The sequence below is a fragment of the Cyrtonyx montezumae genome, unplaced genomic scaffold (genome assembly GCF_038088225.1).
Source record: "Cyrtonyx montezumae isolate F1298 unplaced genomic scaffold, pur_monq_1.0 scaffold_11, whole genome shotgun sequence".
Classification (NCBI taxonomy): domain Eukaryota; kingdom Metazoa; phylum Chordata; class Aves; order Galliformes; family Odontophoridae; genus Cyrtonyx; species Cyrtonyx montezumae.
This window is the reverse complement of record NW_027071837.1, coordinates 8,510,888-8,537,975: the sequence shown is the minus strand read 5'-3', so window position 1 is coordinate 8,537,975 and position 27,088 is coordinate 8,510,888. Positions and strand designations below refer to the sequence as shown.

Below are 27,088 nucleotides of genomic sequence, written 5' to 3'. Positions count from 1 at the left end.
ATAAAATGGGAGGCATTACTTTCGGATCAGCCCATGTAAATATCCTAAGCTGTATCACATTTCACTTTCTGAGAGTATCCATGATTTGTTTAACCTTAAACTGTAAGCTCATATTTTCCATAACAGCTATTGAATACTATTACAGCATTTTCTTAAACTTACTTGCCTATAAAAATGTATCTCAGTGTAGGCGATTTCTTCAACAAAGAATATGAGAATAATTCTTAGTAAATGAAAAATGTAAGAAACAGAAATGATCACTTGATGTGTTAGGCCAGCTAACTGCTGTACTGTGTTTGAGCATAATCATTAATTGGAAAGTTATCACCAGCCATGAACTACACAAGAACATTTAACTGCCTCCCATGGTGACCATGAAAATACAGAGAGTGATGGTTTAATTAGTAATCCCAGAGATACTGGGCAATGCTGATGAGCTAAAGAACAACCAGCATTATTGTGGGGAACAAGAAGCGTCTTGAAAGCTTTCCACCAGCCTGTTCAGTCTCAGGCCTTCGCTGGCAGAGATGATGGCAGTGACTGTGACCTGAAATTACTGGATTATGTTCTGTAGGCCTTCGACAACAACTGTGCACCATACAGTGAAAGGTCTGTTTCCTTTCTCTGCTTCAAATGCCTTACTTTGCTCCAATGCCTTTGCAGACTTCAGTCAGAAAGTATTTCTCATTTACATGACCTAGATAGAATAATAGTGAGAAAGATGTTGCTTGATCTTTTTTTCTCTTGGTTTGCTGTATTCAGCCTGGAAGAAAAATGTAATCCTGGGAATGCATTGTTTCTTTTATGTTGGTATTAGGAAGCAATACAAGAGAGACTGGGGGATAGTTCCAGGCAGAAGCCTTGCAATAAATGGGCAGAAAAACACATGGAATAACCTCAGAGATTAGACAGTTTTGCTTACATTTTTATAAGTTTCTTGTTTAGTGACTTTTCAAACTTGGTTTTATTGCACTGGCCTATGGCTGCCAATAACTGTACCCTGGCCAATTTAACATTACCATGTTGAGAACTACCTCAGTAATAAGGAGGACAGCTCAGTGGGTGGCTCATTCCATCCTTACTCGTTTCAGAGTCATTCACTCACCTGACACACTGGATAATCTATATTAAAAAGTGCTATGCTCTCACTTGAACTGTGCTTATTGAAACGGATTGAACACATCTTGACTCCATTTGGCCTAAACTATTGCTCAGTCATATTCATTTATGAGCTTTGTGGTTGATCACAGGGTTTGCATTTCTAACCTAGTCAAGGCCTTCCCTTGTCCTGTTTCTCATATGGAAGGGTGTGAGAAACAAATCTGTCTCAAAATAACAAACAGAAAGCAGAGAAAACACCCAGGTACAGTTTTCAGTGGGTGCCACAATGTGCATATCCATGAAAGATGTTGGAGGATCCTTTTCTGGGGTTAGAATGATTACTGACAAGCTACAGCCATGCTCACTGATCTATGCACCAGATAATGAAGCTGAATATATGAATAAATCATTTGCTCACAAAAGAGAGAAACAAAGTTGCTACTTTTAACAACTTTAAATATTTAATTCCTGTAAAGTAGTACAAAAGGTAGATGGCTGCCCAGAAACTTGTGTAATCCCCTGGTACAGAGATACTGTGACTAGCTGTAAGGAAGAACATAGGAGAGGTGGTGAATAACAGTATGAGTAAATGAAAATGCAAACCTGCTTTGTAGTGGAACACATCAGAAGCAGGGCATTAAAAAGTTAAAAAAAAAATCATTCTGAAAATGGAAGTATTGATTCTAAAATAATGGGTTGAGACTTCTTTTGTTATCAAAGCACAATTAAAGTGAATGGAAGTATGCCCACTGATAAATATACAAAAATATACAAAAATGTCTGCTCAGTCAAGCATGGTTAGGAAATGTGAGACAAAAGAACCTTGACAGAGCATCTGTCGAATTACAGGAATTAGGGACACAGTCCAAGCAATCATGAAGTTTTCCTGAATACTACGTCCAAATACCAAATTCATCCACAATATAGTTTAACTCAAATTCTTTCGTATTTGTATTAAACTCAAAAGAATCCAAGAGAGGTGATAATTTTCTAAGAATAATTTTAAGGGAGAAATAGACCTAAATCAAACAGCTTGCATGGTTTCCAATAACTAACAAACATTTGTTCCCTATACCTCAAATCTGGTCCACTAAAAAGAGAGGCATGATGTGTTTCAAATCTTTGTTATTATTATGTTCATTGTAAATAGCTATTTAGAACTAAAGCTACTGAAAGTGGTCTCCCAAAACTCACAGAGGAAGCTGACATGCTGTTCAGCTGGAAACAGCAAACAGCCTTCTTGAAGGGTAATTGATGTGAATCCTTTTCAATAGGAGATCTGTGCTCTGAGCACTCAAAATACATCATGGAATACTAATCACACTACTTCCCAAAGCAAAAGACAAATAAAAAAGGATAGAGTGTATCACTGAACTGAGATGGTACATCTCTTTGGAGACATTTCGGGGGGAAAAAAGGATGTTTGTCTGCATTGCTGTCTGTATAGACTTAAAGAAGAAGCCTGAAACAGCATAACATCAACATTCCATTTATATTTTATGTTCCCTAATTTAAGAAAGAGAGAACAGATAAATGAACACAGTCCTAGTGTAAGAGGAGAGTGAGGGAGATATGGCAGTAATATCATTGCCTTATTCTAATATGCCACTGGAGCCTGAAACAGTGCAGGAGAAAAATGCAAATGGGAGGTTACTGGAAAGGAAGATGGAACTGCTCTGTTCTGTCTTTCTTCTGGAGTCTGAGTTTTCCCTCCAAAGATAAAATGTTGGGGCTGTGTATCTTCGACAATGGCCTGAACAGAAAGCACACACCTCTTCAACCACATGACACATGCTGCATGAGGTGCAAACCATCACAAACAGGTCCAGAAAGCGCTGCCCAGCACATCTCACTAAGATAACTCACCTTCATCTTTTGAAAGGGTAATGAACTTCAGTAGTAGGAATATTGAAAACATTTTTATTCCTAACAGAAGGGAGAGATTGTCTGATAGTTCCATCTCTTTGAATCAAAATACTACACTTGTCTGTTAAGAGTGCTGTAACAGTAAGAATTGACTCCAACCTTCTATGCTGTCACTTTTCACTACAAAATGTGAGGATCACAGGAGGAAATAGGCTGGCTCTGAATGTGGCCTGGAAAGAAAGGGGTTTCTTCCAATAGTTTTATCTTGGGTGAGACTTTTTAGCCTGTGTTTGACATTCTGAATTCCATGATTATACAGCATAAGACTCCAGCAACATTTTGCATTGTAAAGATGGAGATGCTCAGCATTTTGCCAGATGCCAAGTGATACTCTGATATTTCTATCTTCTCTTTGAATTGAATGACAGTCAGCATATTCACAATGAAGCCAAGACAATCTGCTATCAAGTTACAGTGGTGATATTTTCCCCGATGAAGATCCCACAGCTTGTTGGAATAAAGCTCCTTAAAACTCAGAGCCTGGAATAGCTCCAGCTCCAATTGCTCTCTGTGTAATACAGTTTTATATTTGTGCCAGTCTAATAAGTAGATCACTGGGTAGAGGCTCTTGTAAGTAAGTCTATACGTACTGCACCATTTCCTGGCTCAGTGTGCTCCAGCGTTGCAGGCTGTGTGCAGTGGGGGAGGTGCCAGAGCTGATCAAGCAGTGTAATTTTATACATTACTGAATCAGTGCAGGAGAAACCTGGAGGGACAAAGCATCATCTTCTCTTTGGACTGCACTGTAAAATCCTACAGCTGTCTTATCACAGCCATGCTCTGATACATTTTTTTCTCTCCTTTTTCTGATTTTGGTGTGAATGATAAGTGATCTGATGATGGCTCTCGTTATGGAACCTATTAGCAAGTGGATGCCCAAGCAAGTAGTGGATTGGATGAAAGGTATGATTGTTTATTACCATGTATTGTCTGTACTTTGAATCCTTGCAAATATGTATCTGCTCCTGTATTCTTTGTTTTGTGAAGAGTTTATTCAGTTTTAATAACCTATATGCTGCTTTGCACAGTAGTTTTCAGAGGCACGACTGAAGAGCCAGGCTGTTTAAGCTGTACAGCATGTTGTCAGAATTTCTGCCGGGAACTGAGCAGGGATCTAATGCATTTGTTGGAAAATGCAGACATAAAGTATTTGTGTCTCAGGACTCCATTATGCATCGCACAGTGTAACACTGTTATGTTTGGCTGCTTTAAATTTGCCCTGATTAGGTCTGTTTTGTTCATGTCAGGTGATCTGATGCAGTGTCTGTGCAGCACTCGTGTGTAGTTTGGGGAAATACAAGGAGCGTAAGGTGCCAGCGGCTGCTCTGAGGAATCCTGATGCTTTGGTGACATGTCCTGATTCATATAGGCTTCCCAGCTTGTGCTGCTCTTTGCAAGGCTCTGCGTCCCCAGCAGCCCTGGTACCGAGGACAGTGCATCCTACACTGGATGTGGGGCGGGTGGTGGGAAGCGTGCCGCGCTGAGCACGCTTCGCAGGGGAAAACTCTTCCAGGTAACTTGACAGGGATGACAATTTCCCTGCACATTTGCAGCTTCACGACACAGCCATAAGCTGTGACATGTTTTGCTTTATAATGCTCAGCAGTGTTACACACAGCTTGGTGTGGAGGGGAGGGGGAAGAATAGCTCAAGAATAGAAGTGTTTTAAATTTCTCCCGAGTGAGGAAAATGTATTTCCACAGTAGAATGCATTACTGTTCTACACTGCTTCCAATGAGCTGCCTGTGTTAGAGACAAATGATTTCTGCTCTAATGGATCTCCATTATATAAGGAAAAGAGGTGCAAATTTTGTTTGTGGACCACTCATGAAAATAATTTCTGTAATGTGATTACTGAACTTATTTGGAGGGATGAATTGGATGCCCAATATAATGTCCTTAATGGTTTCAATGTATTACCATTAACAAGAGAATGGCTTAGGTCTCATTTTGCTGAGGTACATCTCCATACAGAACTGAAGTGGGACTGTTGGAGTGTCCATCAGCAGCACCTCGCTTCTGAGAAAACTATTCTTTTGCAGTATTGCAAAGTGAATGGTATCTAAGGGAATGTATGTTGTTTGTAGCTCAGGTGTTTGTCAACTCAGCTTAATTGGGACGTGTTAAGCAGGTCACTGGGGTGGATCCCAAAGCCATTAGGTGCAGGATTGATTCCCATACTCCAAAGGCATTACTTGAAATCAATACGTAATGGAAGTGCAGAGGAGACCTTTCTGGTCTACGCCTTTGTTTTAAGTATGTAAAAGACTTTAAAAGTAGACCTTGTTATGCTATTTTAACTAATGAGTTGAATTATTATGTAAATTGAATGTCAAAGTGTGTGTAATACTTGTTGCTTAATTTAAGAATACTCCCTGCTACTTTTTTATCTATTCTGATGTAAACTGATTTCATCCTGGGGAGCACTATTCCACAGAAGGCAAGAAAATCATGCAAACAAAAGGTTCTTAAATGTATTGAGTTGTCAGACAGTTACATTTCTTTACAAAGACTTCATCCTGCATCCATAAGGAAGTCTGGAGTAGACAGGATTGTCAGTTTTGTGCCTCTGGGCTTATGCATAAATATAATACATTGAACAATGAAGTATTCACAAGACAGATATTTCCCCTGGTAACATGAGTGTTATGAATCTACAAACAGTAAAGTTGCATATATATCCTTTTTCACCACATTTCTGTTTTATCTCAACGTTTACATTCAGAAAATGCACACATCAACTTTAATCAAAGAACAGATATCACAAACACAAATGGAAGCGCTCCAAAATTAGTTTAAAAGTACATGGAAACCCCTAATTTTACAAAAATGGCCCAATTGTGGCCACTACTTCCCTATATTTTATGTATATTCTCTGTATGTAGGCTCCATATATATTCCATATGTCAGCTCCTTTGGCTATAGGTATTCTTCTAAATAGCTATGAATGCATTAGAGAAGTCAGAGTCCTGCCCAGGTAGCAATATTCACATAGTCATGTAGCTTTTATGTATGTCATCCAAACCGAGAGGTACACTTTTTTAGCAGGACTAAAAGGTACAGTGAAAACATTTTGGGGAAAGTAACACTTTATAAATGTGGAATGCTATCTTTACCATAGAAAGGAACATCTTAATAAACAACGCATCTGATGTTGCATGTGTCATAAGTCTTTTTATTCCTTAAAAATATCAAGTCAATTAGCTGTGGGCTAAAGGTTGTGTGTTATAACATGTTTCATAGGTTAATAATAATATGTTGGCTTTTTTAGCTTGCATTTGTTGTAACTATTTAAGATTATTTAACTTAGTTTTCCAAACTGTTATTACAGTACATGGTATGAAATGGACTAGTAGTGACTACCAGCAGCACCAAGTAATTGAATCGTAGATGGGAATAAGACACGGAAATGATGTTAATAGTTTGAGACCTGGCTACCCAGAATGCATCCTGATTGCAGCGTGCTGTTAGCAGAAGCAGCTGTAGCCCAAGACTCAACCACGGGAAGACATCCTTCTGTCCTTTTCCTTAAGGAAATGTTACTTGCCAAAAAAAGTAAAAATTACTAGGCTCTAAGAAACATTATTATGACAAGTTGGCATCTTGTATTTATCCACAGTTCCTATCTCGGGAATGCATTCATCTGGAACTCAACTTGGGCACTGCATCTGATGTTGTGGACAACCTGAAAAGGCCAAGCAAGTTTTTAGAAATTGACTCTAGAGGTTTACAGAGGATTGGAAATTAAGGCTTGAAATACCTTTGTATAAAATAAATTTTGTCTTTAGAGTGTACAAAAATATGTTGTAAAGGTTAGCAAATACAAAGCAGAAGGCACCACAATGAAACTTTTCAGAGGAGCAGAAACATGAATTCTGAGGTTACTCTTAAAAGCAGGGTGTTTTCCTTTTTTTCCAAAATTTTTAATTTCTTTAAATGTTTTTCAATTCAGAAAATGAGTATTTCTTCTGGCACGTATCCATTTCTTACATAACTTGACTATTTTCTTGTGTTATGTACTGTGGATTCTAAAAGCTACTTGAACATAAAGAACTTTACATTGGATTGAATAAGTTCTATTTCAGCACAGCAGGGAAAACAGATATTACCTGTACAACTTGCAAGGATATTAATTATCACAATACTTTTCAAGCTGCTTCTCTTTTTCCTCTAATAAACATGATTAAATGGCAAGATGCACTTCAATAATTACATCTGTAATTCTTTGACCTGGAGACTAGTGCTTGTTGGCCAATGAACTTCTGCACTTACTGTGAAACTCAAATACACTTTGTGGCTGCCAGGAAGCACTCCTCAACCAAAGCCAGCTGCAGACATTCCTGCTCATTGCAGGGGAGCTGGACTAGATGACCTTTAAGGGCCCCTTTCAACTCAAACGATTCTGTGATTCATGTCCATGCACAATGGAGGGTAATCCTGTGCAGAGTTTGGGGGGCTCAGAGGGGCCGCTCTTATACAGTGGGTTGACAGCTGTGTACAGATAAATGCTAACTCTTTGAAACAATCCAATGCAATGAAATACAGCTGTGACTTTCAGAAAACAGCTAAATGTTAAAATAAGAAGTCAGTGATGGCTCAAGCACCTGTAAGAAAGAACTCCTCTTGCAGTCCTTTACTCAGAGTCTCAGGGACTGGCAGTAAGGTTTGTCTGCCCAAACAGCCTGCAGTGGAGGATTCTCTCATAATGAATGCTCAGCTTTAGATATTCATTTCACAACTGCAACCAATTTCTCCCCTTAAATCTAGAATTTCTCCACTCTCAACAGGAGACGCAGACATGGAAAAAAAATTAATTCAGTTGGTAAACTGATTAACTGTGCTGCACTGATCCTGTGCAGAATAATTATATGTTTAGCTGAAGGGTTTTCCTTAGCATGTAATTCCCTGATTTCAAGCTGGCTCATAAAAGAGAAAGGAAGGGAGGGAGGGGGAGCTGAGAGCAGGGAAGCTGATGACGTGAGAGGACTTGTTAGCATTCACATCACACAGGGCTCTGGCAAACCCCTTCTCAATCTCCTTTTGCTTTTCATTAGATCACTACCTGTTCTGCAGCAGTATGTCAGGAACAGGGAGTCTCCTCTATTTACAGAGTGTAATATATAAAATCCTACAGTGTACTGAAGACACAGCTAAATATTGTGATCTACTGCAAATGCAGCCTTACAGAAATGAGCTGGATAATACTTAGCTTCCTTGATCCCCTTTTGTGACCTTAGAATCCCGTAATGCAAGAACTCGTCTTCATAAGATGCAATTTAAAACCTGGGTAGATAACGCAGGTCATAGCTTATTTGGAAAAATGTTAGTTTGATAGCATCCTCTCAGGTCTTTCTGTAGACAAATAGATTTGAAAGAAAACTGAGAGCCACAAACAGTCTTCAGAATTAGCAGTGAATTGTCAAGCAGTTCTGAAGTGAAGGTTTCCTCATTTTCCTTCTACTCTCAATTCCATAACAGAAACATTTTACAATTGTGACTCCCAGTTGGATTACTGTGTTCCTCTAGTACCACATTGCCAGTTTTTGCTAGAAGTTGTTGAGTCAGAGTTGTCTGCAATTCTTCTCTGTGTCCTCTTAAAAGTTTTAAACTGTAATACCTTTTATAAATAAATTATGGCAGCAATTACTCTGTTGATTGTTGCTATTCAGCCCAATTATAATAGTGATGTCTTAAAATATATTAAACAGGATTAGTTAGTGCTGATAATTGCCTGACTTACGAGCTAAGCTCCAGGATTCTCAGTAATCAGCCAAAAAAGAGAAACAAACAAATTTTCCAACAAATAATGAAGAAGGAGAAGAGTTAGGCTGGATAGTTGGAGTAACAGCCCTAGTGTTTCTGTGCCTTTTGCTGACCTCCTTCCAGAAGCAGCTACCGCACCATGGAGTTTGGGCTCTTCCTAAGCATGACAAGCACAAAAAATGTGGATTTCCTGAGGTTTGCCATGGGCAATACCAGTATTGGGGACCTACCTTATATCGTACATAGTCCATACCATATAGAAATATAGAAATTATTTGGCTGAGGTATTTCTTCATCCCTATCCTTAGTATCTCTTTTCTCCCAGGTCTTCTGAGGACAACTTAGAATCTATTCATCTTCCAAGAACTGACTGAGAATTAGCACTATCCCAATAAATGTTCAGCAATGCTTGCAATTTAATGCTCTGTATTTATTATCTGGAGATTTAGGGATATATTACACATTTTTCCCATCTATAAAGCGTATACATTCAGACTGTTTTAAATAAATGTGAATCTGCATGCAGAGAAAAGCCTGAGCCAAATGAATGAATGTCCCTCCAGTTACATTTATCAAATGTAACTTATCTTCTAGGTCATTATGTGAAGAAATTTTTTGTTGTCAAGAACCTTAATACAGGCAGCCAGACATGCTAGTCATGCACTGCAGTATCCTGTAACCTTCTCATATATTCTTAAACACATAATGCAAAATTCCCACCTTTCCTTGAATTCTGACCACTACAAAAAGAGTAGATGAACAATGCAAATTTAGAAGAGATCAGACTTCTCCAGGTCTCCCTGTTTCACAGTGCAATATATTAGGAAACAAAATTCAAAATAAATTGGATCCTATGGATGATGCTTTCAGATCAAATTAAATGAGTCACTGTACATCAAGAAACTGGAGAGAGATTGAATGCTCCTTGAAGAACAGTATACTGTCAAGGTATCTTTCCATACATAATCCTGGGATACATTCTTTCCCTACCAATTTCTCATTCTAATTTTCCCTTTCCAATTCTGACATATCAAATGCAGTGGGAAGGCAATTTCTGGGAGCATCTTCAAGATGGTGTCCTAAATGTACACTATGGGTCAGATGGATGCTTCAAGTAAAGAAATATTCCCACCTAATGAAATTTCCATGCATTTATTTCTAATAGGTTTAATCTCTTACATTTCTATTTATAATGAAGAAAAAAATGCATGTGCTGCAATAAATACTGCAATGCTTGCATATACCAGGAAAGCAAAAAGTGTTATGATTTGCTCTGAGGAGGTATTTTGAGGCATTGTTTTAACACCTTGAAGGGCTTAGAAAAAAAAAGAACTTTCCAACAACTTTAATGCTGTTCTTACTGAGCAAATCTGTCCTGCCAGTGCTGACAGGAATGCAGATTGTATTTTATATATGTATCTAAAAATACTAAATGAAATGTTGTACTTAATAAATGTCAATAGTAAGGAATATTGCGGAACAGCTGCGTATATTCACCATCTCCTGTCAGCATAATTTTTTAGATATCTTCCAAATGCTACAACTTCCATAATTTACTTTTCCTACTAAATCTGAAACTTTCAGGTGGTACCGTGATGCTATGTAGCAATGACATGACTTAGAAAGATGGAGCTCAGTGAGTTATTATTAGAGATTTTAGAGAGAGGAAAAAATTGTAAGGTTGTATTTGTGAAGAGCTCTAGTGGTGATTCAGAATGAAATTACTCCTGATTAACTAATTCTCAGATGGCTCCCAACAAGTATCCTTGTTGACCTTCTATAGTGATGCATTCAGAAAAATTCAAGGCCAATGTCATGTTTGGTTTTCCTTACTCAAATTCTCCACCAGCGAATTTACAGTTAAAAAAGAACTATAAAAACACTGTGGTGCATTTTAGTTGTAGTGTGGGTGATGTTTAAGATAAAAATGCAATAGATTATATTTTTACAAAATACACTCAGCTCTATTCTCTACAAACACATTCACCTTTGTCACTCTACGTGTCATACAAAGACAGTTCTACAGATTTTAGGAGGCAGAAATTGTGCCTTCTGTACTTGTACTGAAACTACTCCAAATATAGAAAGGATCAATTTGACACATCTGCCTTTTAGTTTATATGGAAAACCACCTCTGTTTGAGTTAAGACAGACAGTAGTGTCATCAGCCTGACAACTCAGACATAGCAATTATCACTTGAATGAAAAGCATGTTATAGCTCTCTCTTCACCAACTTCCTCTGTTCTGTTTACTTCTCCCACCTCCTATTTATTCAAATTATTCTCTCACAGTGTTTTTTTTTTTTTTTTGCATAATCATATGGAGACTAAGCATCAGATTGTGAAATAAATCATTCATTTAAGACTAAATTTTAGTTCTAGCCTTACATAACTTAGGGAGTAGTGGGTTGCAGTGATCTGGAAGTGAACTGCACTCAAAATCCAGGAAAAAATGAGAATAGCAAGAGTGGAAGACACAGTGTGGGAATGATAATACCCTTCTCTACTCCCTCCCCAGTATTCTCCAACCTGTGGCCGCCCCTGTGTGGGAGTTTTTACCATCCTATATGACAGAGTTCATGTGGTGTGGTAAATAGTGCAAAGGTCAGTAGCTCTGCCATGCTGCCTCTCATGAACTGCAAATAGTTCTAATCTTCCAAAAATTTGTTTTCAATGTAACAGAGACATGTCTATATTGAGCATAACCAGGTATCCAAAAGCAAATGACTTCAGCAAGTTTTGGTCTCAGGCTTGGCAAACCAGAGATGGTTTTGTATATTTCAAATATACACCCATCAAATAATTATTTTATAAATAAAGGTACACCATTTTAAGAGCCTCATATTGCTTAGAAAAAGCTAAAAACTTCCTACTTGTGTAGGGAAATCCAGCCTAAAAATCTCTAGCACAGCTTCTGGGAGTTTTAAAGTGCAGTTGGAAGAAGTAGTATGTTAATGTTTCATCAGATCTACATTAAAATCTACCATGAATATTAAGGATGCTTCTCACTTCTCTTTCTGACTGAAATCTTGCTTCCCTGAAAGACAGAGGGGAAGTGGTTCAGTAACACTATCAACTTAAAAAATTCTTTGCAGAGAGTGGGAAGTTCTCTTGCTTCAAATAGGAGCACACCCATTGCCCATTCCTAAAGGCAGGAAAATCATATGTAGGCACCTGTAATTGTACAATGAGCTCATACTGAAATGTCCTAATTTATAGAACACCAAGGAGAAATTTTAATTGCTCACTGTCAAGAGATTTTAATTGTTCATTAGCAAGTCACACTGAGATTTTTCCTCAGTCATGCAGAAATCCACCTTATGATTTACAGAACAAAAAGGCGTTCAAAGAGAAGAAACACTTTGAACCTTGAATTTGAACCATACACTGGGGAGAAACTATTAGAAAAATGTAATAGAGGTTTAGAATGATCACTAATGGACTTTCATGTAAAAAAGAAATGGATCCATTTAGAGTAGTAGTTCAGAGATGCTGCATTTCCAGAAAAAAGAATTGGAGATTGAAGAGAACCTGTGAATAAAGCATCAAAATACCACAAATAATTTATCAAAAGAGTAAAATAGGGAAATTATGACCACAAATAGAGAGATGGTGATTTTTTATATAGTTAGTAAAAGGACAGACAAAGTATAATCTTAAATTACTTTAATTTTCTTAAAAAAATGGAGGAAAATGCTTCTTGAGACTTTCAAAATTTGACTTAAAAGCTCTACAGACTGTTCTAAGCAAGCTGTTGAGCATTGAAAGAAGGATAGACAAATGTCTGGCCTGCTGATTATGGGGCATATGAAATAATTCACCTGTAAACTGAAGTGTAACTCATTGCAGAGTAAAAATGAACTTGGTTTCCATTTTACATCCAAAAAGGTCAGAGGAGACTGAAGGCAAACTTGTGCAATTTTGGTCAGAAGGTCATTTAACTGTGGGTTAGAGTATTCGATAAAACTCAATTACAAACCTAGATGGCCAACTGAGTGTGATGAATTCACATGGTGCCTCAAAATTATTGCAATATGTGTATGTGTATTTAAAGAAAGCATGTGGCCTTCCTTAAACCCATTCCCACAATCTCTTTATACAAATCTTAGGAAAGAGGGAATATTTGAGATTTTTACTGAAAAATTAGAAATTCAACTGTGTTCAAAGACTGCTGATGAACTACCACCTGAGTTGCTTCAGTCCAAGTGGCTGTCAGTAACACCTGAACACTAACACAAAATAAGACAAGAATGTTTTGTTATTAAGTTTTCAGCAAGAGATCATTCCAAAGCTAACTGACGTTGAATTTGCATTGGTGAACCTTGCAGATAGCTAGACATGGTTCACAAAATCAGTAGATGAGAGACAACTATAGAAAAATGAATCCATTATTACAGTTTAGCATCTCTTTTTACACTAGCCTCAGTATATCTTGTACACTGATTGCTCTGGGTAAGGTGATAAAACTGATCAAGCAATATAATTAAGAAATACTCTCAAGGGGCTCTTTAGATTAGAGTAGAGTCATGCACTGGCATATTCCCTTTTTTGATTTAAAAGGTATAGTTGTCTTCCAAGCACTGGTTTGCAAATGCATCAGATCGGAAAAGCATACATTACTGTCGTAAGGGTAAATGGTAAATGGTAAGGGTAAATTTAGGCCTTCTAGTACTTGAAGGGGGCCTACAGAAAAGCTGGGGAGGGAATTGTAATAAGGGCAGGTAGTGACATGACAAGGGGAATAAATTTTAAACTGGAAGAAGGTGGATTTAGAATAGATGTTAGGAAAAAAAGTCTTTGCTGTGAGGGTGGTGAGACACTGGAACACTGCTCACAGAGATGGTGGATGCCTTCTCCCTGGATGCATTCAAGCCTAGGCTGGGGGGGGCTTTGAGCAACTGGTTTGGTGGGAGTTGCACCCCACCTATAGCAGAGGAGTTGGAACTGAGTGCTCTAAAAGGTCTATGATTCCACTCTATGATTCTAAGAATGATATATTTTTAACTTCATCTACCCCTGGTAAAAACTAGAAGGTAGATCGCTTTGTCTGTTCTCAATGCCTGGTTAACTTCTGTTTAAAGCAACAAACACATTTCAGCCTGCAGCTGGAATTTCAGCTAAGGATAAAATTTTCCTTGTGCATCTTTTCTGACAGAGTTTAAAATTCTGAGATGAGAAGCACTATGTAGATGTAGGATCATTATTAGTATCCTGCTGCTTGTTAGGTTCTCTGTTTTCAGGTCAAGTAACCTGAGTCAAAGTGGTATTTACTGTCAAAGAGTAATGCAACCTTATGGACAATGATCAGTAGAGCTTTTTGGAGATATGGTGTTTCCTCTAGAACAATATTTCAACAAAGAACTCTGCTTTGCATGGTTCAAGGCATTTGTGGATTGCTAAAGAGGACGTTCACAATGACCAGAAGAGTTAATAGGGACTGAGATATGAGAAGTTCAACCTAAGCATGATGCAGATAAATGTTCTGAGCTTTACGTGTAATAAGTATTTCAAGAGAAACTGTACTTAACAGACAGGAGAGAGAGACAGTGAAATGCAGAGAAATGGCATTACAGAATCTGTAGCACATGAGGGTTATAAAATTTCATCTTGGGCACTTGCACTTCAGAATCATTGTTCCACAATGCAGGAAAACAGTTTCAGGAATTAATATCTGGGTAGCAATTTCTTCACCGGGGAAATTGCAGCTCTAAGATTGAAGTGTTTTCTGCACACATGTAGCCCATTAATCAAGGGGAAATCTGAAGCATATTATTCATCATGTTTGCTGTGTTTTGATTTGAAGTGATAAAAATTAAAATATAGATCTTGACTTTTAATATTAATCAGTATGAAAGGGTTGCTCTGAAGAATAATGTATGATTGAACCTGCAAAGGTTTAGACATCTGCTACAAGCATATGAGTTGGTAATCATCAGCTAATTGTTACAAAAATAACAACAGAATATTTTTTTATTGATAGAATTGAGGCTTTCAGGAAGACTAGCTCCATGTTCTTTTCTCCTTACTGTACCTGTGATGCTTCACAGTGCTCTGAAAGCATATGAACCATTCACCCACAGTTCTTGTCAAGTTAGAGATTACTTATTTTCTACTTTGAAAATAACTTGCATGCCTACTGGGAAAAGTAATATTACAGAAAAGTTTTATGCTGCATTGACTTTTGTGCAGTGAATTGTCTTCTAAATGTATATATGTTCTGGATTTATATTGCATTGCAATGTGGAGTCAGTACAAATTTACTTGGTATGAATGTGCTAATTTAAGATAGCACGGATGCTCAGGTAACTACTGGAAGTCATAAATGAGTATGTGTTTTAAGGTAAGTTAGCTAGAGAAAGTACAGCCATATTTTGTATGGTCCAGCAGCAGGGCTGGTAAACCAGGGAGAAGGAGGACAAGGAGGTGGTTCTGTATTTCGGTGCTAACTTGAGAGCTACTCCTGTGGCCATGGTTTTCCTCTCCTGGTGGATTTAGAAAGCAACCTATGCTAAAGGGGCTAACTCTTATTACAAGTACGTGCAACATGAGCATAACAAATCCTAACGAGTCTTGATTCAGTAATAAGTCCATCTGATGATATTTCATCTAAAGACATTAAGTTATCTCTAAGTCATGATAAACTTTTTCTTGCTTAAGACCAAAAGACTCTTACAGCTTTAATAGGTCACATACTGATTCTGATCCAGCATTAAACGGAAACCTTATAGAGAAACAGAATCACATAGTCTGGTCATCACAATCTGAGTACTTTGTGAGCCATAGCCTCTGGAAAAATATAATATTCATTCTCGGTTCCTTTTTTGTGTATTTTGATTTAATCTTTGAATCTGTTAAGCTAAAAGATCTTCACAATTTCTTCAACAAATGAAATATACTGCAATCTTCTATATTATAGTAATTTAAGAAAAAAAGCCTCGGGCTGTATAGCATTATTAACATTGAGAATGCCTGCTGTTTCTCAGGTATCTGTCAGTTCAGCATAAGGAAAAAGCTAATTATGTTAAGCAGGTCAGTCAGGAAGAAATCTGAAACTCTACACAGCAGTTAGAAATCAGTGTCCTTTGACTTAGGCTGAAATTTTCCACTGAACAAATATGCAACGGACAAAAAAATACACAGGCAAAGATACATACTGCTAATATTCAAGAATGAAAATTATCAGACTTGCAATTAAAGAATGGAATGCAAAAAAAGGAGTTGATTTGCATAGGAGGAGAGTGAGAAGGACAGTGAGGAAAGTAAGAAGATGTGAATAAGGGAAAAGAATTTGAAAGTAGTATGTGGGTAGATAGCCTCTTAATGCAACAAAGGTTTTCTACCTAAAAAGTGGAAAAGAACTGTAGAAAACTTCTGAGACGTGGGACAAGTAATCCTAAGTAATTATACTATGACATATCCTGTATTTTTATAAAATATTTTTTAATTTTAAAAGGTTTAAATTACACTTGGGGGTGTCAAATCCCTTGGTATTCAAAAGCACTTATATATTACAGTTAAATTACTTATGTTAAACAAACACTTCTACATTAAAAATGTAGAACATTCTATAAAAATATTAGGTTTCTGTATCATGCAGTTCCAACTTAAGTTTTTGTAAAGTTAAATATTCTACTCTCCATTCTACTTATTTGGAGTTGATTGTTTGACATTGCCATTTTATTCACACTGCAGGATTCAGCTGGTTAGGCAATATCATTTTACAGCACTATTTAGTTTAGAAATGCTAAAGGTTCAATGCTTGAATACAAAACAATTTTTCCCATTTGAAATAGAAAAATGGAAGCCTTGTTTCAATGCACTGAAGTGACCTGACATTATGAGGAAGTTTTGTCTACTTAGTTGAGTAGGCTATATTAAAATTATTTCTAATAGCTTTATATAGTTACCTATTTGCATTGCAGATTACTTCAAGAGACAAAAGTCTGTTAACAGCAACTTTCTTCTGTATTCATAAATGGAGTCTTTTTTTTTAATAATTACATGTTGTAGAATAGAAAAATCCATGTTAGGCTTTGGAATGCTTTACTAAAATGTAGGGAATATAATGCAAGGATTTTGGAATTGCTGTCTTTACTTAGCCAGTGAAATACATGAATACAATTTGTAATGCAATTTTCCAGTGAATTTGGAAAATTAACCAACGGTATGTATAAAAAAAATATTGACAACACAGCAAGTGATTTCCAGAATTCCCACACAAACTAATTTCTCAACACCTATTTACCAGTGAATTTGGTTTTGGATCATCTCTCAATCTATACAAATAGAAACACCAACACAACCTTCTACATTAGAAGTCTGTGTAGAGAGCAGCAGTGATATTCGCACAACAACATGGAGCCCGAATTTAAAGCGTAGTGGAGAGAAAACTTTCTTACATTCTATAGCACAGTGCAGCATCAAGTTAAATCAGCAGTTAGAAATATATTCTTATATATTAAGAGCATATTGGAATGGTCTATTTCATAAGGACTGTACATGTTTATAAGAAAAACTCACAGAGACATGATGCCTCATTCTCTTACCACTTCTGCCAATGTAAATCACTGGAATATTTTCACTGTAAATTATTGTATCAAGATGACAATTAATTTATGCATCATTGTTTACAAAAAACTGCTTAAAAACAGATCTGGTTTAGAAAAAGAAGGAATTAAGTGTAGAAGAAAACTCTAATTTCTCATGTCACATATTTTAACTACTCTATTTCTCAACATCAGCATCACATGTGTTGAATGGTTCACTTCAATCAACCAGACTGCTTGGAGAATATGGCTCTGTTTGGTATATTACAACGTGAAGCACACTCAATAAATTGGCAGCGTTTGCTGGTAGCAAGGTGCCACAGTAGTGAACATACTTTTTATCTTTTCAAAAAAGACTTCATGCAAAATTTGTAGACTTACTGAGCCAAAACAACATTAGCTCTGTGAACCTAAAATGCTCTTCTGATCATTTGTCTGTTCCAGTGCACCTCCGGACACCTCTAGGCTTAGCTTGGCCATAATCCCATAACTGTTTCAAGCAGAAACTCGTTGACTCCAGTAAACTCATCTAATAGCGGTTTTACAGTTTTACAAATTTTTCTTCAGCTGCATCAGCACACATTTACACTGTTTCAAGAGAAGACTCAATCCTCAGAGCAAAACTTGCACACTGAACTACACACTGGACATATGCTTTTGTTATTCAAATATATTTTGTGTGAACATTTATGTTAGGAAAAATAGCCTTGTCTTAATTTTTGAGTGTATAAGCAGAATTTTCGAAAAGCAACCAGATTCTAAATATGCCTTACATTGCTCCATTCCCAAAAGACATGCAGAAACAGCAAAAAAAAAAAAAAAAAAGCTAATTCAGTTAATAAAAACTATTAACTGTGCTGCATTGATCATGGCTAGACTGATTACACATTTAGTTCAAGGTTTTCCTTAGCACGCAGTTCTCTGTATTCTAGCTAGCTTGAAAAAAGGATTGAAGATGGAAAGTACAGCAGGGAAGCTGATGACGTGAATGGGCTTCTTAACATTCACATCACACAGAGCTCTGGCAAACCCCTTTCAATCTTTGTGCTTTTCATTAAATCACTACCTGCTTTGTAGCGGCTCTTCTCAAACAGCACTTCTCTTACATTTTCATAACATAGACGCTAGCAATGTGCTAAGTATCTGCAGGATTGACATGCATACAAGCTTCTTTGATGTTACCCTTAAAAAAAAATCAGTATGAAATTCAAAAAGGAGGAGGAGCAGGTTGAGGAAGACTTCAAATAAGACAGACAATTCTGGAACATTGTGCTTGAACAGCCAACTCTTGGAAATACATGGCTGGATCTTTGCAATATATTTAGTTACCTTCTAGAAAGCATTGGTCTGGAATGTTGATAATTTTCAAAAGCAGAAGAGGCAAAGATCAAACAAACATCAAAACAAACAAAATCTTTCCTTGGTCAGTGTGCATACTACCACAGAGGTGAATTACAGGAATTTTATGCCATGGACCACCTTTGATTATGACAAAGCTTTAACTTCGTAATCTTTGTTAAAATGCTTCCCTTATCTATGTCTCTCTTTTTTTTTTTTTTTTTTTTGTCCAGGAAATACTGTTTATTCTAACAATACAGTACATCTCCTTAGCCAAACTTCATACATCCCTTCCTGCTCTGGGAATCTAGTGCTGGCCTTGAATTCTGAAGCCTCAGCAGGTATTTAGTTACAGACCTTCCTGTGTTTTGCCAGGGGTGCCACCCTTTGGGATCACAGCACATAGATGAGGTGACACACGCAGATCTGCATGCCTTCTTTGAAGTGACACTGTTCCAGCAGTGGCAAAGCAGCACCAGGAAATTGTGCTGTTATGGCAAGCGTATCGGGTTATTTTCATGTTTTCAGAGATCTCTTTTGAAAAGATGAAAATGATAGTTTCTTCGTACATTAATTACAGGAATGGAACTTCCAAAACTGAAGCCATAAGTAAGGTCCAAAAATGTAATGATTTCAGGGGTATGCTGCTCCGTATTGCTGGATGCTGACCAAGGCAAAAATGCCATCAAAGGCAAGGTCTGCGTAAGAACAGAACCCAATAAACACATTATTGCTCTGAAAAATAAATTATTAATGGCAATCCACTTTGTAAAAGAGGATTGCTATTATAAGTACCCTATAAGTGATACCACAGAGCTATAGGAAGCAACTAGAGCAGAAATCAGTATATGCAGTGAGTGGGTTTTTACAAACCAAGCTGCTAAAAGAAATGATAGAAGTCTCAGAAGGAGAGCAACAGATAAATAACTGCTGTACAAAATAACTTATCTGCATCGAGAATCAGAAAACTGGATTTCAAATATCTCAGAATTGTACAGTGTCTGGGATACCACTGTACCATTTCTCTGGTGGCTCTTTCAGACCATAATGCAGACAGATACCTGTGGTTGCCCCTTCTGATAGATGACAATTACATGGAAGGTCAGTTTAGAAAAAAATGATAGCATATACTTTTCTGTATAGATACACCTTTTCCTAAATCTTAGAGGCTTCCAGCTGACCATATCAATTCTGGAAGAAAATGCACAGATGTAAAGGTAACCTGTACAATTATAATCCAGTTGCATGCTTTCCTGTGGAATGCTGGCTGGGAAAGGTATTGTTTACTTCAGACACATCTGGAGCACTGCTGTGGTCAGTAGCTCTGACTGTGTATCTACATCATGTCTTCACTGCAGTGCCAGTTCTTGAATTAATTAGGCTCATTTAGAAACGTTTACAATTCAGTAAAAATACTCAAGTAGCACAGAGAACTGTGTTACCAGAACCCACTACATCACGACCATCCTGTCAGCAACATTCAGGTGCCAAACCCGCACAGCCTGGCTCACTAGCTCGAGCATGGAGTACCTTGTTATCACAGTATTTCTAGCAACTGTGGAATGTGCATAATCCTTATTTAGTAATATATTTACTGCTAGATATGATTGAGGAGACTATTTAAGAGAAATAATTTCCAGAATGTTTTCCATCTGTAGTCGTAATGTGAACTTGATCTTTTTCCAGTTTTGATACAGTCAGTGTTACTTAATTTGTGGTCTAGAATAGTATCATAATTTGTGGAACTGAGGACTTTTGAATGTTGTAAGTATCTACATCAAACTGTGCCATAACTGAAGATAATCACTATACGTTTTTCTCCCTGACTGCTAACTCTAACATCTTAAAGCCTTTCAATATTTCTTGTTCACATTTAATTTCACAAGAAAATGTGACCAATTTTCGTAACACAGACTATATGAGTTGCATAAAAAATGGCCTTTTTCATCAAGAGGACTTCTCTGGACTTCATTCTGAAGAAACAGCTGTGAAAGAACACTCTCTGGTGCATTTGGCTCATCTGCCTGCAAAATAAAAATTGACTTTGCTTACAATCTAAATTATAGAGTGATAATATCACCAGTTTGGAAGTCATGATAACTTTTACTGAATTAATTTCCATCTCAAAAAGAGTCTTTTTTTCCTGATTTCACAGAACCTGATTCCTTAGAAAGACATGAATTAGGTTGCTGGCATGAATGAAATGTTTCAGCCATTATAGTTTATTTTCTAAGTCTATCCTTTAGGAAAAAAAGTGAAAGTACAGCTCAGTGCTCAAATACTGCATGTCCAAATGTTAAGTACGAATACTGAAAGATCTCTTTTTTCATGTTTACTCACATTAAATTTCAAACTTATTTAGATGGTTCCTGACCAGCTAATTTGTCTTGACAGCTCTCAGGGTCACATTTAGTTTATCTCCACAGGTGTCTTGTTCCATAGGAGAATAAACTGCATTTGTCCCATTCACTTGCCTTTGACTTCAAAATCATAACATTTATAAGGAATAAATAATCTGAAATGAAATGCTTATACCTCCCTTAAGTGATGCTTCAAAGATCCCTTGCTGGGCAAAGGAGCCACTAGGTATGATGCTGAAAAGTTACATGAGGACTGACATGTCAGGAAGCTTGTGACAACGGAAGGCTGACAAGAATGAGCTGGGTTAACCACAGTAACATTATAAAAATGTTGGTTAAAAACAAACCAAACCAAACTGAGCTGATTTACAGTTCAAAATGGCAGGGGACTTTTCATACCATGTATGTCCCTCAGCCATGGCACACTGCAGCCTTTGCTATTACTTTTGGCTCTGTACTTTCATATACAAAGAAATGCCCTTCTCTGTGATTGAAAACTGTGCATCAGCACGTGCTACGAAAATTATATCCACTTGATATCCCTACTGATAAGAATATTCAGCAAATCTTTTCTTTCAATAACAGAGGTTTACAGCTGCCACAGAGGCATATCGTATGGCACATATGAGACTTCAGGGTCCACAATGCAGGACCCCATATGATGCACATGAACTTGAGATGGTGTGTTTGTACAGGAGTCAGCAACACTGGAAAATGTGACCAGAGTAGAACTGAAATTAGAATTACAAGCAAAAAAGGCTTAGTTCACAACTCTTTCAATAGTTTTCTTTAAAACACTTTTATTGCAACTCCCCAGGCAGCTAGTGTTTCCATCCACAGATAAGAATAGCTATAAATAGGTTTAAGATGTATGAGCATACTGAAATTTAAAGGAATTAATAATCTTGCTTACATAGGAAACATGAACTTTAATACAAGTTCCAGCAGCCTGAATTACATACAAAGTGAACACCATTCACTTTTAAGCTGGAAGCAAATTGGAGTGTGCGTAATGAAGGAGAATCGGTTCATATCAAGATTGCTGCAGCAAGCAAACTGTCCAGGCTGTATGCCAGCATGTTCTAACGGAAAAAATAAAAATGAAAGACACTATAGAAGAGAGATGTATCTGATATTTTTCCAGAATAAAGAAGTTGGCAAGAACAATAACATTTGCCCTGAAAGCAAAAATCAGATAACTACTAAAAGCAAGGGAAAGATTCAGAATGCCTGATGGTGAAACACTGGAACGCTAATCAATAAAATACTGAAAGAGTTGATGGCAAAGGACAAAAAAAGCAAGATGACATCATGAGGGCAACATCATCACATGGAAGATTTTAACAAGATCATATTTGGAAATGGAAAAGAGCATAAATAAGATGATGTAGCTAATGTTTAAAATTACACTGCTTAATTAAGATACCAAACTCAGGATTGAGAAAAGAATTATATGCGTAATACGGAAGGCAATCAAAGAGACAACTGTACTTAATAAAGCAATAACGGCTGACAACATCTACTTTCATAGATTGGTAACTTTTTGTCATCACACAATTTGCAGCACCAGCTTTCCAACATTTCATCCACCGTTTCTTAGAATAAATACAGAACCATCCATAAAGAGAAGCTAAGCTAACTTAGAATCTGGTAACATACTGGAATGAGCTGAAGAAAGGAAGTAAACTCACTTGGAGAAAGTGATCTCAATACATTTTATTTCTAGCAGGCTTGATGATAGCATGAAAATTTTAAAATGAGATGCAGAATTTTAAAAAACACAGTAATACTTCAGGGATTTGCATGCCACCAACTGTAATTAGGGACATGCTGGTTTAGACCAGCTGAAGACCAATACAGTTTTCACAAGCAGGTATGCATCTTCAGGTTCAGTTCCTGTGAAAAATAAATTATGAAAATTATCTGTATTAGTTTAAACACTCTCAATGGTAGATTTTTAACCAGGAGTTAAGAAAAAATCTGTGTATGCCTCTTCCTTGAGGTCTGATGAGGGAAGATTGGATAACCTCTGAGAGTGGGCAAAGATACACACAGTAAATACAGCTCACCTGCATGCTGTGTGCAGCGTACACCTTTCAGCATTGCACTCAGCCAGAACAGCTCATCTGATGAAGACTCAGTTCCTAACTTGTTTAGATGGTTTTGGAATTTTACTTTGTTTTCCTTCTAATTAATCATTAGGCTTGAAGACTATTCACAAAGTTTCTGCCATTCATACTAATATAGAGTTACCTGATTTTGGTGATAAAAGACTGAAAATTGACAAGGACAGTCCCTAGAAAGTTAACTGGTCTTTTGCTTCATTTGTCTCATACACTAATGGGGACAAGAAAGGATTGCAACCACTGGCTCCAAAGCAAGAGTTATTATAGGAAACTGTAATATTTACATGAAAGGAGGTGGAGCTGATGGAGTCTATGCTGATTTTTTTTTGTCAGCTTTGCAGGTAGATTCAGTTAATGAATGCTGAAGACTTTCACTGCTCTGATTTCTCCCAAGACTACAGAAAGAAAAGAATTCAGGCTGGCTTTCCAAGCATATTTCCATTAAAGATGCTATACACAAATCATCTGAAAACAAACCTACTATAGTTCATTTAGACCTTTCAGTCAGACTTGATGAAGTGCATCTGTTTAAATAGCCTTCACAATTTATTTAAGTTCAGTCCAACGGGTCATATATTAAAATATATAATTAAATGTGTTAACTATTCTGATAATGTCCATTATTATCCCATCTTGTTACTACTAACAGCATTTAAATATAAAGGAGCACTCAAAAGGTAAGTTGTCTGAAAAAGACCAATATAAGTATATAATTGTGACTTGAGTACTAAACTACTAAGTTATTTGAAAAAGTCTTACAGTGAACCTAATTCAATCAGATAAAGCAATCAAGTCATTTTGATAACTTGCATAGTTGTACCCATATCAGAAAATGAATTAATATACTTAGAGTTGGGCAAAAGTGGAAACATTTGTAGGATTCCTGCAGAGATGCATGTGTATGTGTGTGAATTTGTATGTGTGTGAATGAAGGCAAACACACCACATGCATTCCTCCTGTGTATTCGTGTTCTCAGTAGTGCCACACATGCTTGTGTCAATAGTAGCTGAAGTAGGCTGCTGAATGAGATTTCCTATCAGCCATTAAACATCCATAAATCTATCATAACATCTACCTAGCATGCTGAAAATGTTAGCGTTGCACACATTCTAATTATAAGACTTATTTATTTGGTGTTGATTTGATTCTCTCAGGCATTTCAACTGGATACATCCCTGAGCAAACAGTACTATTCTAAATTTACAACCAAAATTACTTGGCTCTTATAAACCATATTTTAATATTATGTTTACACAATAGGTCCCAAACTAATACTGAACTGCTCTCAGGAAACACGAGCTAACTGCTATTGAGGTCTACATCCGATAACCTGAGTGTACAGAAACATTTCAGCTGTAAGATCAGGACAGGTTCCAGGTTACAGAGAAGTTCTCTTTAACATCCAGAAAGCTGCTCAAAAAAAGATTGAGTATTCCCTCTGATCTCTGACCCACAGAACAATTTGTGAGGAATGGTTCAGTAAACTCTTTTCAGTGCCATCCCCAGCTCCTCTTCCAGAAGCAGCAGCAGTCATCGCTGATTATCTTAATGGCATAATTAGCTTACCTGGTGTACATATAATAAGACAACTCAGGAAGCCAAAACTGGTTTCAGGTAAGTGCTCTAAGTATGAATAAAACAGTGTCATCTTGCACTACATTCCTTCAGTAGTGTTTTTACAATCTCTACTTAACAGAAGATGTACCTTATTCTCAGATACTGTGCTTGTTCTGATGCAACCTGCTGCACTTCAAATTACAAATCAATTTTTGTACCTTAAAATGAAAAGAGTGGAGATTTCAGCAAAACAGTGATACAAATGAGTGACATAAAGCTGTAGTGCATTACCTTCGTTTCTTTTACTTGTTGGTGATGTAAAAAAATAACAGAGAGCATGAATCCCATAGAAGAGTAATAGTATCAAACAGCTGGGACTAACCCTGCCTGCCCCTCCTTTCTCATGACAGACCTGTAAGTGGCAGGGCTAGGGAAAGATGTAAAACACACTCAACAAAAAACACAGCCAATAAAGGAATAAAGGCAGACAGAATGTTAGTTAGTGACCTATGTCTCCCAGATAAACAAAAGCACTTAGGTAAAACTTTCTCCTGATTTTCATATGGACATCAGTAATATAACAGACTGGAATTTTTGGTGGATATAAAACGTTTTTGTCAATAAATAATTTTAAAAGGAAAAAAAGGATTGTCCTGTATCCTTGAACAATTCTGATGTTGTACCTACAGCAATAAGATCATAAGGAAAATATACTTTGTGGCCTCAGCACAGTTTTCCTCAAGATTTCCATTCCTAAGTAACATACAAATGTGAATAACCTCTACATACTTTGTCATGCTGACATATATTTTATTGGATATGGAAAAAAAGCAGCAGAGAGTATACTTAAGAAAATATAATGTGGTTTAAAGATCGGATTGGCCAGTATGGAATTTCTGTCTCTAGAGTTCATTTCATTTTCCTTACTTAGAGAGGAGGGAGTAATGAATTTCCACAACCAAACGCAGAAATATTTCTGCATTTCATCCAGTTTGGGATGGAGAAAGCCGAGGCCACAGGCAGGCAGAGGTGAAACTGTGCTCCCTTAACCCAGAGCTGGCCCTGAGCGTGTAAGGCAGATGTCCCTGGGCACAGAGGGGCTGCAGGAAGTCAGCAAGGTGTGTCACAGCCACACGTCCCGCCGCTTTGAAGGGCACATCGGAAGCTAGGCAGCTCTTCCCTCCATGAGGAGGAGGAGGATGGAGACTGGGTTTCCCCTCAGGGCAGCCCAAGGCACTGCATGTCAGAGACCCCCACCTGCTCCTCGGAGAAGGCTGTGCAGGACGACGTGAAACATGCGTTCTCCGGTAGGCCTGAGGGGGCCTGGGGGGTGGGCTGAGCACTCCTCCAGAGCTTTCCTGCAGCTCTCATCCCCATGGAATGAGGTCTGGGGAAAGAAATTCAAGTTGTATACAAGGAGGGGGAGGATATATATATGTATATATATATATGTTAACTAAATGTAAGGCCATGAACTGTGTGCAGAGTGAATGGGGAGAGCCGCATGATGAACAGCTGTGTGGAGAGGGCTTGGACGTGGGCCTGGAGCGAGAGAGTGAGCCGCTGCTGTGGGGAACTCAGACGTGCGCTCTGTACTCGTGTACTGTGCTAAACAGTTTGCTCTAGAGATAATTAGCAGGAAATAATTCCAGGCGGTCATTATGTGGAATGAAATCTCGCTGAAGGGAGTGGGTGAGAGGAGGGCAGAGGCAGCGTGCTGAGACTAAAGGTTTATTTGTGCAAATGTGTGCAAACCAGACAGTGCTGCTGCTTTCCAGTACTAAGAGTAGCTACTAAAATCATTGCAGACAGTCATATCTATTTATTTATTTTGTTTCTTATATCAAACAAAGAACAGAGGCTGAGTAAATACCAGCTGTTAAACAAAACAGAAACCCACACTTCTTTACCTCATCTGCACCTTGATTTCCTCTTGCTATAATCTCCTTCCAAGCAGCTTTATACTCCTTCTAAAAGGCATAGCTCACTGCAGCACTGGTTGATTTCTCTCTGGGATGTAATTGATCAGAGGAATACCTATAGCCATCCATGATCTATTCAAGTCTATGTCTGTTCATATGTAAAGTACCGATAACTCCATATTTATCTAATGTCCTAAGAAAATGCAATGCAATAAAAATCTGAGTTGCAATTTATATTTGGTATTTGATGCAAATTTATGTGTATATAATTTTCTTGAAGATGATGAGGTATATTCAAGTTAAAATTACATTATTTTTAGCTGTTGGGGAAAGTGCTAGTCCATTATTTTCCATTCCTGTTCTAGTTCCTGACAATCTCTATGCACCACAGTTGGGCTTTTGTGATAAATAGCTCTGCAGAGGGTAAAAGCTTGCTCATTTTCTTTGA

The 27,088-nt window shown here is 37.4% G+C and overlaps 1 protein-coding gene across 1 annotated transcript in view; it reads left to right on the top strand.

The window, feature by feature from the left end:
- The first annotated feature begins 2,824 nt into the window (after positions 1-2,824).
- LOC136044276 (connector enhancer of kinase suppressor of ras 2-like) overlaps positions 2,825-27,088 on the top strand; it is a 160,524-nt gene continuing 136,260 nt past the window's right edge. Inside the window, 3 exon segments of the mRNA XM_065729510.1 lie at positions 2,825-2,885; positions 2,888-2,984; positions 3,857-3,930. Of these exon segments, the coding sequence (XP_065585582.1) occupies positions 2,825-2,885; positions 2,888-2,984; positions 3,857-3,930 (232 nt within the window).